The 15,718-nt window shown below is 37.8% G+C and overlaps 1 protein-coding gene across 1 annotated transcript; it reads left to right on the forward strand.

Moving 5' to 3' along the window:
- Window positions 1-12,652: 12,652 nt before the first annotated feature.
- LOC122044231 (two-component response regulator ORR23-like) lies at window positions 12,653-15,069 on the forward strand. The gene is made up of 4 exons (XM_042604755.1): window positions 12,653-12,761; window positions 13,368-13,724; window positions 13,988-14,064; window positions 14,176-15,069. The coding sequence occupies exons 1-4, from the start codon at window positions 12,653-12,655 to the stop codon at window positions 15,067-15,069; spliced, it is 1,437 nt and encodes a 478-aa protein (XP_042460689.1).
- The last annotated feature ends 649 nt before the right edge of the window (window positions 15,070-15,718 follow it).

Genomic DNA, 15,718 nt, shown 5'->3' on the forward strand with positions numbered 1-15,718 from the left:
ACAAGCAAGGTAACCCTAGGGTGTTGGTGAGATGCTCAAAAACTAGTCATATTGGTACATGCATTCTAAGGATGTAAACCTAGTCTAAGGCAAAAAACTGTTTTTGAAAGTCTAAAAATGGAAATTTTGAAAACAAACAAGTTTAGCCTATAAGTTGATAAAATTATTTTTGAATTTTTTTTTTTTTTGAAATTTCCTAGTCTATTGAGCACATCCCTAATTGTCGTTGTAAGTTGCTAAATTCACTTTCAGGGAGTGGTTTTGTAAAGATGCCAGCTAAATTTGATTTAGACTCAATGTACTTGAGTTCAATATCACCTTTAGTAACATGATCTCTGATGAAGTGGTGCCTAATTTCAATATGTTTGGTTCTTGAATGATGCACAGGATTCTTGGTTAAGTTAATTGAACTAATATTGTCAATTAATACTTTTACATTTGTGATATTTAAGTTGAAATCTTTTAGAGTATGCATCATCCATAATAATTGTGCAACACATTCACCTATAGCTATGTATTCTGACTCAGTTGTAGATAGTGCAACACAGTGTTGCTTTCTACTAAACCAGCTGACAAGGGATGGACCAAGTAGTTGGCATCCACCACTTGTGCTTTTGCGGTCTAATTTACATCCGGCATAATCTGAGTCAGAATATCCTATTAATTCAAAGTTGTTGGTCCTAGGATACCAAATTTTTAAGTTAAAATTTTGAAAGTAATTTTTAAGTTTAAAAACAAATTTTTAAGTTAAAATTTTGAAAATAATTTTTAAGTTTAAAACAAATTTTTTAAGTTAAAATTTTGAAAATAATTTTTAAGTTTAAAACAAATTTTAAGTTAAAATTTTGAAAATAATTTTTAAGTTTAAAAACAAATTTTTAAGAATAATTTTTAAGTTTAACACCAAATTTTTAAGTTAAAATTTTGAAAGTAATTTTTAAGTTTAAAAACAAATTTTTAAGTTAAAATTTTGAAAATAATTTTTAAGTTTAAAAACAAATTTTTAAGTGAAAATTTTGAAAATAATTTTTAAGTTTAAAAACAAATTTTTAAGTTAAAATTTTGAAAATAATTTTTAAGTTTAAAAACAAATTTTTAAGTTAAAATTTTGAAAATAATTTTTAAGTTTAAAAACAAATTTTTAAGTGAAAATTTTGAAAATAATTTTTAAGTTTAAAAACAAATTTTGAAAATAATTTTTAAGTTTAAAAACAAATTTTTAAGTGAAAATTTTGAAAATAATTTTTAATCCTAATTCATCTCACCCGGTCTGTATTATCAATCAGGGAAACCTATGGTTTTTGTGAGATGAAATTGGTTTGATTATAGAGTTTCGGTTTAACTAGTGTTAGATTCAGACTTAGCTTTGGTTTCCACAAATAGGCATTCTTCGGATAAACTTCTAAGCTTGGTGAGTCACAAGGACATCATTAGAAGTAACCAACCTTTCGAGGTTTTCCGAATAGTCCTATCCACGGAACTTAGTACTAAATCTTGGTCTAACTGGTTAGGATTCGTTTAAGGGTAGCTTCGGTCAGTTCCACTTGGCCAAATGCACCAGATCGAAGCCATATCTTTCTAGACATGCGATGCCCAAGCTTCCCTAACGTACTATCATCCAAAAACTTCACCAGTACCATGAGTCAAGTTAAACTTGGTCTCTTTTTAACTAATCCTAATTACCCTGTCGGGTTGGTTTGTTTTGGGTTACCCTGTCGGGTATGTTACTTTTGGAGGTGCCAGCTATTCTGGAGCCTCCCCCTGAATTATTGGCCATTAATTTAGATTTTGGGTTTGTGTCGATTCTTTTTATAATTATAATCAACTTGGTGATAATCTAAGTTTTGTTGAGTTTTGAGTTTTGATTTTAAATTAAATTTATATTTTAGTTTTTGATCTGATTTATTATAATGTATTTTATCTTTAGGTACATAGAATTGATTAAGTCCTACTTGCGAGGTTAAGCACGCTTTCGGGACCCAAGCTTGTTTAGTTGCTTTGTGTTGGGTTAATAATGATTTAAAGGTTTTGTTTGAATTTGACTTATATCCAAGTCCGGTTTTATTATAGCATGCCTTTTGGTTATTTAGAATTAAATCTAAATTTTTAGATCTTGTTGTGAATTTTTCCAACAATTCTTTTAACTTATTAATTTCATTTTTTAATGATAAATTCTCCTCCTCAAGTGTTCGGTCTTGAGTTGGATTCGAATTTTTTAATTGTTCCTTGAGGTTTTGATTTTCCTCAAGAAGAGATTTACTTTCATTTTCCAATTTAACTAATTTTTTATTTAAACACGAGATAATTCTAAAGAATTTACGATTTAAGTTTAGGTATACCTCTTTGGAACCTTCGGAAACGAGTGCGGACTCGTGGCTCGATTCGGGTTCGGACCCGTCTTCCGATTCCTCTGATTCGTCTTCCGTTTCAGCTTCGCGAGCTATCAGCGCGAGGTGACTTTGGTGCTTTTGCCTTTCTCCCTCCAATTCGTCTGAGGAGGAATCGTCCCATGTTGCTTTGAGGGCTTTCTTCTTTGTTGACTTTGGTTTGTCAAGTTTCAATCTTGGGCATTCGTTCTTGTAGTGCCCCTTTTTGTTACATCCGAAACATGTGACATTTCTTGAGTCGGCTGGCGAACTGATCTTCTAAAGATCCTGTTTGCTGAAGCTTCTCTTTTTCCTGGTGAACATTTTCCTTACCAGGTTCACCAGGTGTTCTTCGTCTTCAGAGTCTTGATCGGAATCTTCTTCAGATTCGAGTTTGTTCTTCTTTTCTTTAGAGGAACCTGCAAATAAAGCTACACCTTTCTCGACCCCGGCGTTAGTTTGCTCATGAAGTTCTAATTCACAGAAGAGTTCATCCAATTTTAATTTAGATAAATTTTTTGAAATTTTGTAGGCATCTACAATTGATGCCCACAAATTATTTCGCGGAAAAGCATTTACGCGTACCTTATTAAGTCTCGGTTCTCCATTTGGTGGCCATATCGGTGGAGACCGTTGAGGATATCTTTGATCCTGTAGCTGATTGGTGGCTTTTCTTTCTGGCATTTTTATATTAAATAATGAATTTAATAAAAAATCTCGTTTTGTTACCTTTACGTTGTTGGTCCTCTCGTGCAGCTCAATCAATTTATCCCAAAGTTCCTTCGCATTCTTGAAAGGTTCGGCCCGGTTGAATTTCTCTTTAGTAAACCCACATTGAAGAGTGTTTTGGATCAACACTTGCACCAAAGAAAATCAAAGAAAAAATGAATTGTTTAGGTCTTGGGTAAGTAGTGTGGGAGATAAAAGCGAAAATCGAGTTCAAGTGGTGTTACACTCATTTCATGCTCTTCGGAGAAATCGTAACGAGAAGACTCATCTGAAGAGGGAATTGTACTAATTCCTTCTTGTTGAGACATCTTATCCTGCACACACTAAATTAACTGGAAAAAGAAAATCCCAAGACTTCATCTTGGATTAGCAGTGCGGAAAAAAATAGAAGCTCTAAGTTGGTGTTGTACCAATTTAGATTTTAAATGCAACGAAAAAAATCTTCCAAAAAGATAATAATATCAGTTTGGAATTAAAAAAAATTATTTCACCCCCTGTCTGATTGGTGGTTGCACCAAATCAGAGCGGTACCTGCTCTGATACCACTTGTAAGACCGTTGGATTCGATAGAGGGGGGGTGAATATCGATTCGAAAATCTCGAGTTAAAACGCAGCGGAAATGTAAAGAAGTAAAGAGATGAACACTGTTGATTTTTACTTCGTTCGGAGCCTGTGACGACTCCTACTCGAAGGCCCGTACTCCTTGAGTACTTTCGTTGGGCAATTCACTAGCAATTCGGATAATTACAATTTACGTACAAATATTGCTAATGAAAAGAAGGAAAACAAAGCTAACCGACAAACAATAAATTAAGAAGGAGAGCCGGAGTGAGTTGTCAGAGCTTTGTGAGCGTCGTTGGAGCGCAGAGCAGCAGAGTGATTGGACTTAGAGTTCTCAGAAGACTGATATCTTGAAGCTCCTGCCTGGGGCTTCTTTTATATACTGCTCCGGGCACCTGGATCCCTTCCGGGCGCCTGGAATGTGACGTAACACTCCCAACCAGCATGCTCCAAGTGTCAACGTCGTCCTGGGGATAAAACTTGCCTCCGGGCGCCCGGATCCCTTCCGGGCGCCCGGACCCCTCTTCTCCAGAAAGTCCTTCTCCTGCAAGAAAAGGTTAGTCCGAGGCAAATGTACCCTGCAGCAAAGAATGTTTAGCACAGTTTTATCGATAAGCAAAGTATGACTTAGATTCCGTCCTTCCGAGACCGGAATCTAGTCACGATCTCGACTTAGATGTCCGAAATGGATCTAAGCCGGATCGACGCCTAATGTTCCCTTCCCGGGAACGCGTCCTCACAGTCACTCCCCTCCAGTGACTTACCTCACTTACCTGCCAGACGTCCGGTCAGCCCGTCGACCCGTCTGGACTTCTCGCCAAGCGTCCGGTCAACCCGTCGACCCGCTTGGACTTCTCGCCAGCTATCCGGTCAGCCCGTCGACCTAGCTGGACTTCTCGCCAAGCGTCCGGTCAGCCCGTCGACCCGCTTGGACTTCTTGCCAGCTATCCGGTCAGCCCGTCGACCTAGCTGGACTTCGTGCCAGACATCCGGTCAGCCCGTCGACCTGTCTGGACTTATCCTGCACACTCGATCGGAGTGTTAGATAACAACACAACTAACTTAACCTACTTGTCATTCATCAAAACCTGGGTTAGACCGTTAGTGCTACCCGCACCAACATGCTGTTCTTCTGAAAGCTCTTGAGCTTTGCTGAGCTCCAAAGCTTCAAGTGAGCTTCTTTGACTGAGTTGCTTGTTGGCATTCGTCCGTGAAGTTGGTGCTTCATCCGGGACTTCAGTCGACGAGAAGGCAAGCGAGTATTTGTACATTCATTGTGTATTTTGTTCTTGCTCTTCTTTGTATTTCTATATTGCTGTTGCAATCTTTTGTGGTGAGGTTTCTCCACCCAGAAGGAGTTCTTATTAGCCGGTTTTCCGGGGACTCATCCACCGACGGATTGATAGGCTTCGTCCACCTTACGGACACGCCGAGGAGTAGGAGTTTCATCTCCGAACCTCGTTACATCGTCAAGTTCGAGTTTGAGGTTTGATCTTTCCTTTTTGCCTTTCTATTTAGTTATTTCCGCTGTGCTAACCCTAATCGTAGGAAGAAACGAAGATTTGGGGTCGGCTATTCACACCCCCCCCTCTCTAGCCGCAACCATCGGTCCTAACAGCCTTTCCTTTTCTGACGTCACGGATGGGTGCTTCGTCCGATGAAGATCCCTTGTCTTGATTAGCTTGTGCTACCTCCGAGGGCGTCTGGAACAGACCCCGATGAAAAGGTATCAGGGCGGGCGGCGCCCCCATCTGGGTGTCGGCCGGTCCCTTATTTTGCCCCCATATTAAGAGCTGCTCCTGCCTGTCTTCGGGTGGTGCTCGGGCCCCCGAGGCTGATGTCGCAAGCTGCGCTACCCGCTCGGCCTGAGCTTTCTGCTGCTGCTCCACGATTTTTGCTGCTCGCGCCTGGATGAGTGCTTTGAGCTCCTCAGGAGAGAGCGTTACCAGAAGTTGGCGTCCGACTTCTTCCATCTTCTTGGCTCGGATTTAGGTGCGTTCCCACAGACGGCGCCAATTTGATCCTGTCCGAGCGCTGAGTCGACGGACGCCGGGGACGTGGCACGCTCCGCTGTCTCCGACTGTTGGTGTAGATCTCCGGCGAACCTACAAAGAAACCGAGCCGGGAGGGGTTTCCCGGCGACGGCCCTCCGACACTCAAGTCAGGCAACGAGAGAGGCAGCGTAACTGTGGCTACAGTAAAGATTTGCACATACCTTCGTCGACATCTAGGGGTCCTTATATAGGACCCCGGGGAGGCACGAGCACGCTTCTCGATGCATGCAACTTCCCCAAACATACCTTAACGAGCCCGTGTCAGAAAAGTACTTCTGGCGCCATTCCGTAATCGTCCGAGCATATCCCGGATGTGACGGTGGAAGCTTCCATCGTATGATCTCGTGTACGGCTCGGCCGCCAACCCTGCTGCCTGTCAGCGACAGACGTCTCAAGGATGATGTTATTCTCTGTCTCCTTTGTCCTCTTGCGCTTCCTGTCTGTTCCAGGGCCGAGCGGTTCGGCCGCTCGGCGGGCATATCACTTCTGCTTCGGTCGTACGCTCGGATGAGACTGCTCCTGCCTGCCTTTGTTGCCTTGTGCACTGACCGAATGGACAGCTCACTCGGTCATGAAACCTTTTTACCTTGAGCATCGGAAACCCGACCCCTAGTCGGGTTGTCTTTCATTTGGCGGGGGTATTCACGGCCGGTCGGCCTGCTTCGTCCGGTCGATCGGCCTACTTAGTCCAGTCGGCCGAGTCTCAGGGTTGAATCTCTTGACCTTTGACCTCCACGTGCCGTTGACCTTCCGCCCATGAGGGTCCCCCCGTCCTTACCACCGGATCATGAGTCAATAGAACGTCAACTTCAAAAATCAGGGAAGGGATTCCTGACAAAGACCCTTCGATGCTTAAGTCAATGTATTGCCCGAGCGGAAAGTAGAACAATAGATGAGTGGTAGAGTGTATGCGAGCGTAATGAAGAGTATTTCAGCGTACCTTGCCATCGGAGATGACCTCCTTTTATATATTAGCTCTATAACCTCTGTAATCATAAGATGACAAAGAATGTTGGATGTTAAAAATTGTCGAATAAAAGAATATGTACAGTCTGGGAGGCATATAATCATCATCCGAGGAATCTTCCATTACTCGTGTGTTCACCTTTTTTTAACTGATGTCATTAATAATATTGATCGTGAAAGTCGATAGAGGAGAGAGGGGGGGTGAATATCGATTTACAAATTTGAAAAGAAGATCGAGTACATAGCAGAAAAAATGAAATTGGAACAATGCTAACACAAGTAATTTTTTACTTGGTTCGGAGCCTTGATCGACTCCTACTCTAAGACCCGCACTCATCGAGTGCTTTCGTTGGGCAATCCACTAGTAATTCGAATAAGTTTTTACAAATTGAAAGTATAGGAATGCTTAAGAAGATTAAATACCGACAATAATTAAGAAAGAAAGGAAATAGCGCAGTGTAGGAGAAGTTTCAGCGTCGCAAAAACACAGCACGACAGAACAAGCTTTGGAAGGCTTTGTTGTAAATTATTCTTTGCTCCAAGGCTCATCCTGCTTATATAGGATGCTCCAGGCGCCCGGGCCCCTTCAGGGCACTTGGAGTGTGACATAGATCAGCCAACCATAAAGCTCCACGTGGCGAAGCGCGATGGGGATAAAACTTGCATTTCGGGCGCTCGGACCACTTTTCTCCAGAAGGTCCTCCTGCATGAAAGAGTTAGTCTGAGGCAAAATGCAAATTATATTACTCTGCAAAACAGAGTGTTAGCACAATTATAATTAACAAGTAGAGTATTAATTAGATTTCATCTTCTCGAGACCGAAATCTAATCATGATCTCAACTTAGATTTTCGAAATGGATCTAAGTTGGATCAGCGCCTAATGTTCATTTCCCGGGAACGCGTCCTCACAGTCACTCCCCTCCAGTGACTTACCTTCACTTACCTGTCAGACGTCTAGTTAGCCCTTCGACCCGTCTAGACTTCGTGCCAGCTATCAGGTCAGCCCATCGACCTAGCTGGACTTCGTGCTAGACGTCAGGTCAGCCCATCAACCCATCTGGACTTCGTGTCAGCTATCAGGTCGACCCGTTGACCTAGCTGGACTTTGTGCCAGACATCTGGTCAGCCCGTCGACCAGTCTGGACGTCGTGCCAGCTATCAGGTCGACTCGTTGACCTAGCTGGACTTCTCCTGCACACTTCGTCAAAGTGTTAGATCACTATGAAACTAACTTAACCTACTTCATCATCAAAACTTGAATTAGACTGTTAGTGATAACTGCACCAATAAATGAGACAGTTGAAGGAATATACTGTCATAATGTGTTGGATAATAAAAAGTGTAGAGTAACCTTTGAGGAATGTTCTATTGAATGCTCATGTTATCATAGAGGAATATTCTCTGACAAAATGTTGTTATTCTCTAATATTGTTGTTTCTTGAATATATCTTGGCCGGATATTTAGCTCGACCGGTCATGTATTAGCAGAGGGTGATAAATGGAGCCCTGAGTTCTGTAAGGCTGGCCGACCTTTCGGACTACCCTGATATGTATATTATATGATGTTAGAGATATGATGATATAGTAAAGGAGAATCAAGTCTCCCAGATTCGGGTGGTTCCATGACCAACCAACCATTTGCAGGGATACTCATTCCTAAAGAGTGGGATATTGGCCCTTAAAAGGCCCGACCAGAACTATCAATCGATTGTCCTTGTGCTTGGGGACTTATCCTTGTGGTGACAACTCAAACTCCTAAAACCCGGTCAGATATCTTTTGAGATTTGCCCTGCATGCTTTACGAAGGCCAAAATATGGAGCATAACTTTAGTCAATTTTATGCCCTCTCGCGCATATATAGAAGGACGGGGGGCAAACAGTGAAAGCTCATATACTTGTCCTGTCATATATTGTTTGTCTTAAGGTGCGTTCAGTTGTGTTTTGAGTGAAAAGTTAGACTATTGAAATCTGAACGAATATATTCTCGGATGGTTTTGTGGCAGACTGGTATATTATTGGACGGACTTACTAAACTTGGGTGTCCCAAGGGCAACCATCTATATGCCAAGTGCCCTATTATCAGCATGACGCACTAGGTTCTTAGGCTCGGCCGATCTTAAGGACCGGTCAACTTAGTCTTGGAGACCTCTGCGATGGGCGAGTAGTCAATCCCCTTGAAAGGGGGACCATTTGACTACCACCTCCCCTGGATTTTGACTGTCACCTTTCTTTGACTTGGACCGCCATCTCCTCTTGACTCTATCTTCCACCTCAGCCCAGGGTTCGCATTTAACACCTCCAACCTCTCAAGACTTTCGAAGAGCTTTGTTTATTTAAAAGTGATTCTTATAAAGATTATTTTGAAGTTAGTGAGAAGTTAAAGTATGGAGTGTTTGGAAATAGAAGTCAAAAACTAATACAAGATAAAGTTGGAGTGTTTGATGAATAATTACTTTAAGCTTAATTTTTAGTTAAATGACAACAATATCCTTAAACTATATAAATTAATCTTTTTTAATTATCTAAATATAATTTTGATACACTATTTGTTATATAATTATTATTATATTTTAAATATTGTATCAAAATTATTATTTTTATAATGAACAAAAATATATAAAATTTATAAAAATAAAAAAAATGACAAAATTTATATAAATACACAAAAATATGTATAAAAAATCTAGAAATATAAATTATATAAAAATATAAAATATTATTTTAAAAAATAAATATCGCGGAAGGGTGGTGATAATTATGTAAAAAAATAAATTTATTAAGGTCTTAAATGTGGTGGCAGTTATATAAAATGATAAATTTATTAAGGACATAAATGTCAATATTTAATTTTAGACCATAAACAAAAAAGCAGAGGCAAGAAAAAAACATCAAATTCTTGCTTACAGTTTTTAAGTAAAAGATAAGAAACCGAAGTAGAAACTGACATTCACAAATACTCAAAAGTACTTCTATATAGCTAGAATCTAAGAAGCGCTTAGTAGAAGCTCTATCAAACACTCCCTTAATGATCCATAAGAACTTATATAGAAATATAGAATCAACTATGCCCCCAGGGCGTAGCACAGAGGTGGACGCATGAAATCTCTGGCGTAATAGCCAAGGGTCGATCCTTAGGAAATGACGACCTAGGATTTACCCTACCATGCACCTAATGCCTGTGTACCTGCATGTATCTCCCTTAATATCCGTGGGGTTGTACTAGAGAGTCATTAATGTAGAGGATCTATATTTTTATATATATATATATAATCAACCATAATATATCTAATGCTAGCTAGCTATGGTGCAGTGGTAGAATTAACCATAATATATCTATCTAATATTAGCTATGGTGAGCTACGGTGCAGTGGCAAGATGTTTGATATAGCGGATAATTATTAGTTTTATTGATTCTTATAACTATGTTGATTCAGTAGAATGTCAGGAGATAGACAACCAAATTTGACATTTGAGAAGAAACGACATGACCGTAAATTCTTATTAATAATTTTTTTTTACATCAATCCAGCTAATTATTTATATATACTCCAAACCCTAAGACATAAAGAAAATAAAGAAATTCAAGAAAAGATTCTTCTTTTCTGACTCAAAAGTTTAAAAATATTAAACAGATTCCAAATTCAAAAATATAAAAGACATAAATTATCAAGAAAAACACTTAAATACAAAAAATACTCTAAATATAAAAAACTCAAAAACTTCTAAAAATAATAAAAAAATATTGAGATCCTCCCACATCATTCTCCCCATGGTGGAGAAAATTCGCCCTTGAATTGTTAATCATATCATCATCAGAAGCTTTGTCGATGCATTGCGGTCTTCTTGGTGTGATGCAATGGAAAACTATTGAATCTGTTGATTCACACATGAATATCGAAAATAATTTTCTAAACCATGTTGATTTTGCACATGAATAGCAGAAACTAGAAAAACAAAACTCATCATTTATGAAGAAAGAGACGATAATTATCAACCTAGCTCTATTACCAATTGACGCAGACGATAACTATCGACTTCATTGATTGATTCATGTGCAAATACTTGAATCAATACTTCTAATCCCTGTTGATTCGAAGAAGAATACTATGAAAAGGAAAACTCGTTGTTTCAAGAAGGAGACAGCAACAATAATCATGTCTTATCTCACTAAGTGTGGTTGGTTGTTCTAAGAAAGAGACGACAATTAAAAATAGTATAAAAATCAAAAGTATCTTAAAACATTAAACATGATACTTAAATAGACCAAATATCTAATTGCAAGACAAAGATGCCAAAAAATAACCTAAATACCCAAAATATTAAAATTACAAAACATAGTAAAAAATATTCAGAGACTCGAAATTGGTCTAATTGATGTTTTTTGAGCTCGAAACTTGACAGTTATATGTTTTCACGTAACAAATATAGATCTTTAAATTTTACATACGTGAGCACAGACAAAACTTGATTCTAAATCCCGAGTATGACATCCGGAAGATTGCTTTGTCGAATCCGCATTAATACATACAATGTCAAAAAATAAATTTATAAGAGTTTAATATGTAATTATAGAGATATATGAATTCTTTTGTTCCTAGCATACTATTCTAAACTCTTTTATAGAAGTCATAAGCAATTGACCTAGGCCTTCAACGTAACCAAGCTTATATTTCTCATTACTCTTCTTTCTTTGACATGACCCCATATGATGAGTCCTTACCACATCAACTATAAACATACTATGAGATTTTAGAAATTTATTCGAGCAACCTCTTAAGATTTAATGATCCATAAGAACTTGTATAGAATAAGCCATAATATATCTAATGCTCTCGAACTAAGGTGCAATGGTAGAGGGTCCATGTAGTGTCCCAAGCACCTATAATTCAATTTACAACTTCGACATATTATAGAATAATTATATTTTTTTTCAGTAGGATGACAAACTTAAGATGTTAAGCTGCTAAGCTACCTACTACGAGTATTTCTAGATTAATTGTAGATACCCGATACTAGTTTAAAAAAAAAACCATAATATATGTCTAAAGTAATCGTTAAGTAGCTAATGACTGATTAGATAATGGATTAGAAAACTTCTCCTATGGATTACTCAAACTTCTATTTAATCGAAGTTTGAGCAAAAATATTTTTCTCTCTCAGCCCTTTCATTCAATTGAGTGTCACTAAATCTACTAGAAAGTTTCCACTTTAACTGATTAAAAAAACCTTATAATATTTTTATAAAAATAATATTATTTCACAATAAATTAATTTTATAATTAAGACAATTGAACCTATGAACAATCGTTTTCATTTATAATCATAAAATTAAATTTTCAATTTAATAAAAAAATAATGCAATTCTTATTTTTATCTTCTGTATTTTGTTCTCTCTATTTTCCTTTTTTTAAAAATGTAAGTGCTTCTATTTTTACCATTATTTTTTTATTAAAAAATAAATATTTAAATTATTATATTTAAAATTGACGAGTGAAAAATCAAACTTTACATGCAAGCTAAGCAAACTTTATTAGAAATTAATTTTTTAATGTATAAACAATTGGAAAGATTTTATTTATTTTATCACTTTCGCTTTAAATGAAATAATTTTATATTTAATGTGATCATGTGTTTAATAAATTTAATGAATGTATATACATAAAAGTTCGTTGAAAAAAAATGATAAATCTTTATATATTTCATTTCTATTTTATAAATCATAGAGGGTGAAATATAAATATTCTAAATTATAAAAGACAAATAAATATTAATTATAGTGTATAAAATAACTTTTTTCCTCAAAAAATAGATGCATGCACGAAATAAACTCTACATTTTTCTTTTTTTCATTTGTCTACTCGTTTTGTTCCACCATCATCATCTTTATATTTCATTGCGATCTATAAACTGTAAGATCGAAAACACTAGAGAAAAGTAAATATTCATCGGCTGGATCTCTTCTCTGTCGTGAGGTCATGACACTCGAGAGCGATTTCCCCTTAGGCATGCGAGTTCTTGCCGTCAACGATGATCCCGCGAGCCTCAAGTCGTTGGAGAACCTCCTAACTCGATGTCAATATAACGGTACTTGCTAAAAACTTTCATCCTTCACTCTCCTTAAAGATTTTCAAATACCTATATTTGGTGAACAAAACAATAATCGCCATTTTTCTAAATTTATTAAAATATTTTATCGACTAAGACATTATTATTGATTAAAATCATTTTGTATCATAATATATTTTATTCATTTACTCTAATATATATGTGTTCATAACAATATAGATAAATTGTGTTGAGTATATGTAAAAAATTATTGAAAATATGTTTGTTTGATATTGTAATGAATTGTGTTAATTAACACTTTTAATATATTTTTTTTTCTAGTTGAGGTGGCGACTCGGCCTACGATTGCGATGAGAATATTGAGAGGGACTAGAGACCGACAATTCGATATGATCATAACGGACGTGCACACGCAAGGCATCGATGGGTTTAAGTTCATCAAACTCATCGATGATCAATTCCACATACCCGTGATTAGTAAGCATTCATTCTCAAAATAGTTTCTTAACACTGGATATATAGAAGAACTGGATCTAACATATATAACTCATTCCTTTATGGATCATGCTAGTATATTCAAAATAACCGAACCGATCGAATACCAAACATTTTGTTTTCGTGCAGTCGTATCAGAAGATGAAAGGCGAGAAACGATCGCTAAGGCGGTGGCTAACGGCAGCTGCGACTACTTGCTGAAGCCGGTGAGGCTTCAGGAGCTGCGCAACATATGGACGCACGTCCTAAGGAGGAAGATCGTATCCACCGACAACATCTACATTTTGCAAGATGAACGGCAGCAATTTTTAAATGTCCCGGTTCCGGATGACAAACAACACAAACACAAACACAAACACAAGATCAGACCCATCCCTACAGTGACAGAACACGGCCGTGCCAAGGAAGCCAAGAGAAAGAGACTGAGGTGGACCGAGGAACTGCACCACAAGTTCCTTGCCACTGTTCACACGCTCGGATTGAACAGTAAGTCTTCATTTGAATTATAAGACCGTTAGGTTATTATGTGGATTATTTTCAGATTTATTTTAGTGATCAGTGAAAATTTTTTGTAGGACTAAATTATTCACCTTTAAAATTAGTCGGAAAAAGGTCTATATTGATACGGTAATTTACTATGTTTATATAACTAATCATCTAAGATGGCATTGAAGTTAGGCCTACACCTTGAGTCGTGTTAAAGCTACATTTTTTTGTTATCCACATTTCTTTTTTCTTTTTCCTTGCAGAGGCTGTGCCCAAGAAAATAATCGAACTCATGAACGTTGACGATCTGACTTTGGATCATGTTTCTAGTCATTTACAGGTGATTTTTGCTAATTTCTTAGCTTTTAATTGTTATTAGTTTGTGTTTTTAGCATTTTATTATAGCGTAAATTGGTGATTTAAGCACGCGATTTGTTGCGACTAATCGCAGAAATATAAGCTTTATGTCAAGAAGCTCAGTGCAGTCACAGGCCACCATGCTCTCGTAGCTGCTCAGACAAAACTGGTGCTGGGTCATGACTTGATTCCTCTGAAAACCCACCAAAGTATCGAGATCGTGCCGAATTCCCAACCTGATTTGGCCCAAGGAGTGCTTGCATCATCTGAACTCCATGATGCAAATGGTAACCACCAAACTATCGGGATCGCGGATGATTGTCTACCGTCTTATCATTTGAGCCAACAACAACAGCAGCAACAACAACAAGCACAACTGATGAATGCAAGTGGAAACAACTCTTTCATTGGTGCCATTGACAACTTTCCTCTTGAGACCGCGGGGAATTTCCAACCGAATTGGCTTCAAGGATTGCTTGCGCCTTCTGATTATCCAAACGACAACAATCCTCTGAAAGATGGGCCACAACTCGCGAACTATTCTCTTTTGGATCCGACCGAACCTTTCTGTGACTTGATTGACTTCAACAGTCTCAACCAACTTCTGCAGCATGATCAAACAATGCAATATGATGTTGCAGCAACTGAGCCAACTGCCACTGTACTAAGTGATCTTCCTTCAGTTCTGATGACACCGCTCTTCGGTGATTCGTTCAACTCCGACTCCGATTTCTCTCAAATTCTGCATCCGATCATCTCCAACGACAACAACCCGAACTTCAGTAACCATCTTATGCAGAGTCCTCAGCCGGAGTGGCACCAAACATATGACCAAAACTCCTCGTCCTCCTCAATGCCAAACTTTGAGGTAACTAGTACCAATTTGCTGCATCAGGCATCATCCGAAGATGATCGCAACGCGATGATCAAGATTCTTGAAACTGGCCAAGTTCTTCAGTATGCCTCTGCCTCTGAGGAGGGCCAGTAAAGTAATGCTCACTTGTCTCTTTTAGATGAACAAAGCAAACCTTCTTGTAAGTTTTATACTTGATGCAAATGACTTTTGAAGAGTATTTTTGCCTTGATTATTCAACTTTTGTTTGATTTTTCTTTGACGAGTGATAATCCAAAAGGTAGGTCTTCCTCTTGATTTGCCTACTTGCTAAATCCAGAGCAGAGACGGATCTTAAGCAAAGTTGTTCTGGGCTCTAGTCCAATCTAAATTTTTTACTTAGCCTATTAAAATTCACCCCTTCCATATCCAAAGTTCAAGCCCCCAATCTAATCTAAAGCATTTGAAATTCGAACTCTAATTCTCTTATCGTTTTTTTAGTGTTTTACTATTGCACCACATCAATCTTTGATTTCCTCGTCGATTTAGTAGTTAAACAAAGATAAATTAGATTGTTCTTGAGGCTAAGCTCATAAACGCTTTATTTATGGGTTATGTTAGACATGACTCGTAGTGTGTTGTATCAATTTAACCAAACTATTGTTTTTAATTTTTTTTCCATCTAATTCTTAGTCCATTTTAGCTTTGATTCGCACAAAATATCTTGGGTAATCTTTTTTTTGGAGACCCTATTTTAGAGTAATTTTTAAAATGATAATTAATAAAAAAATCACCATCAATATTT

This window comes from Zingiber officinale, chromosome 2A, assembly GCF_018446385.1.
Source record: "Zingiber officinale cultivar Zhangliang chromosome 2A, Zo_v1.1, whole genome shotgun sequence".
NCBI classification, from domain to species: domain Eukaryota; kingdom Viridiplantae; phylum Streptophyta; class Magnoliopsida; order Zingiberales; family Zingiberaceae; genus Zingiber; species Zingiber officinale.

What these genes read in the sequence shown, in the direction of transcription:
- LOC122044231 (XM_042604755.1), top strand. Translation starts at nt 12,653, where the DNA reads ATGACACTCGAGAGCGATTTCCCCTTAGGCATGCGAGTTCTTGCCGTC. An exon ending in AACTCGATGTCAATATAACG is followed by an intron (nt 12,762 to 13,367) that starts GTACTTGCTAAA and finishes GTTTTCGTGCAG; the next exon opens with TCGTATCAGAAGATGAAAGG. An exon ending in TCACACGCTCGGATTGAACA is followed by an intron (nt 13,725 to 13,987) that starts GTAAGTCTTCAT and finishes TTTTCCTTGCAG; the next exon opens with AGGCTGTGCCCAAGAAAATA.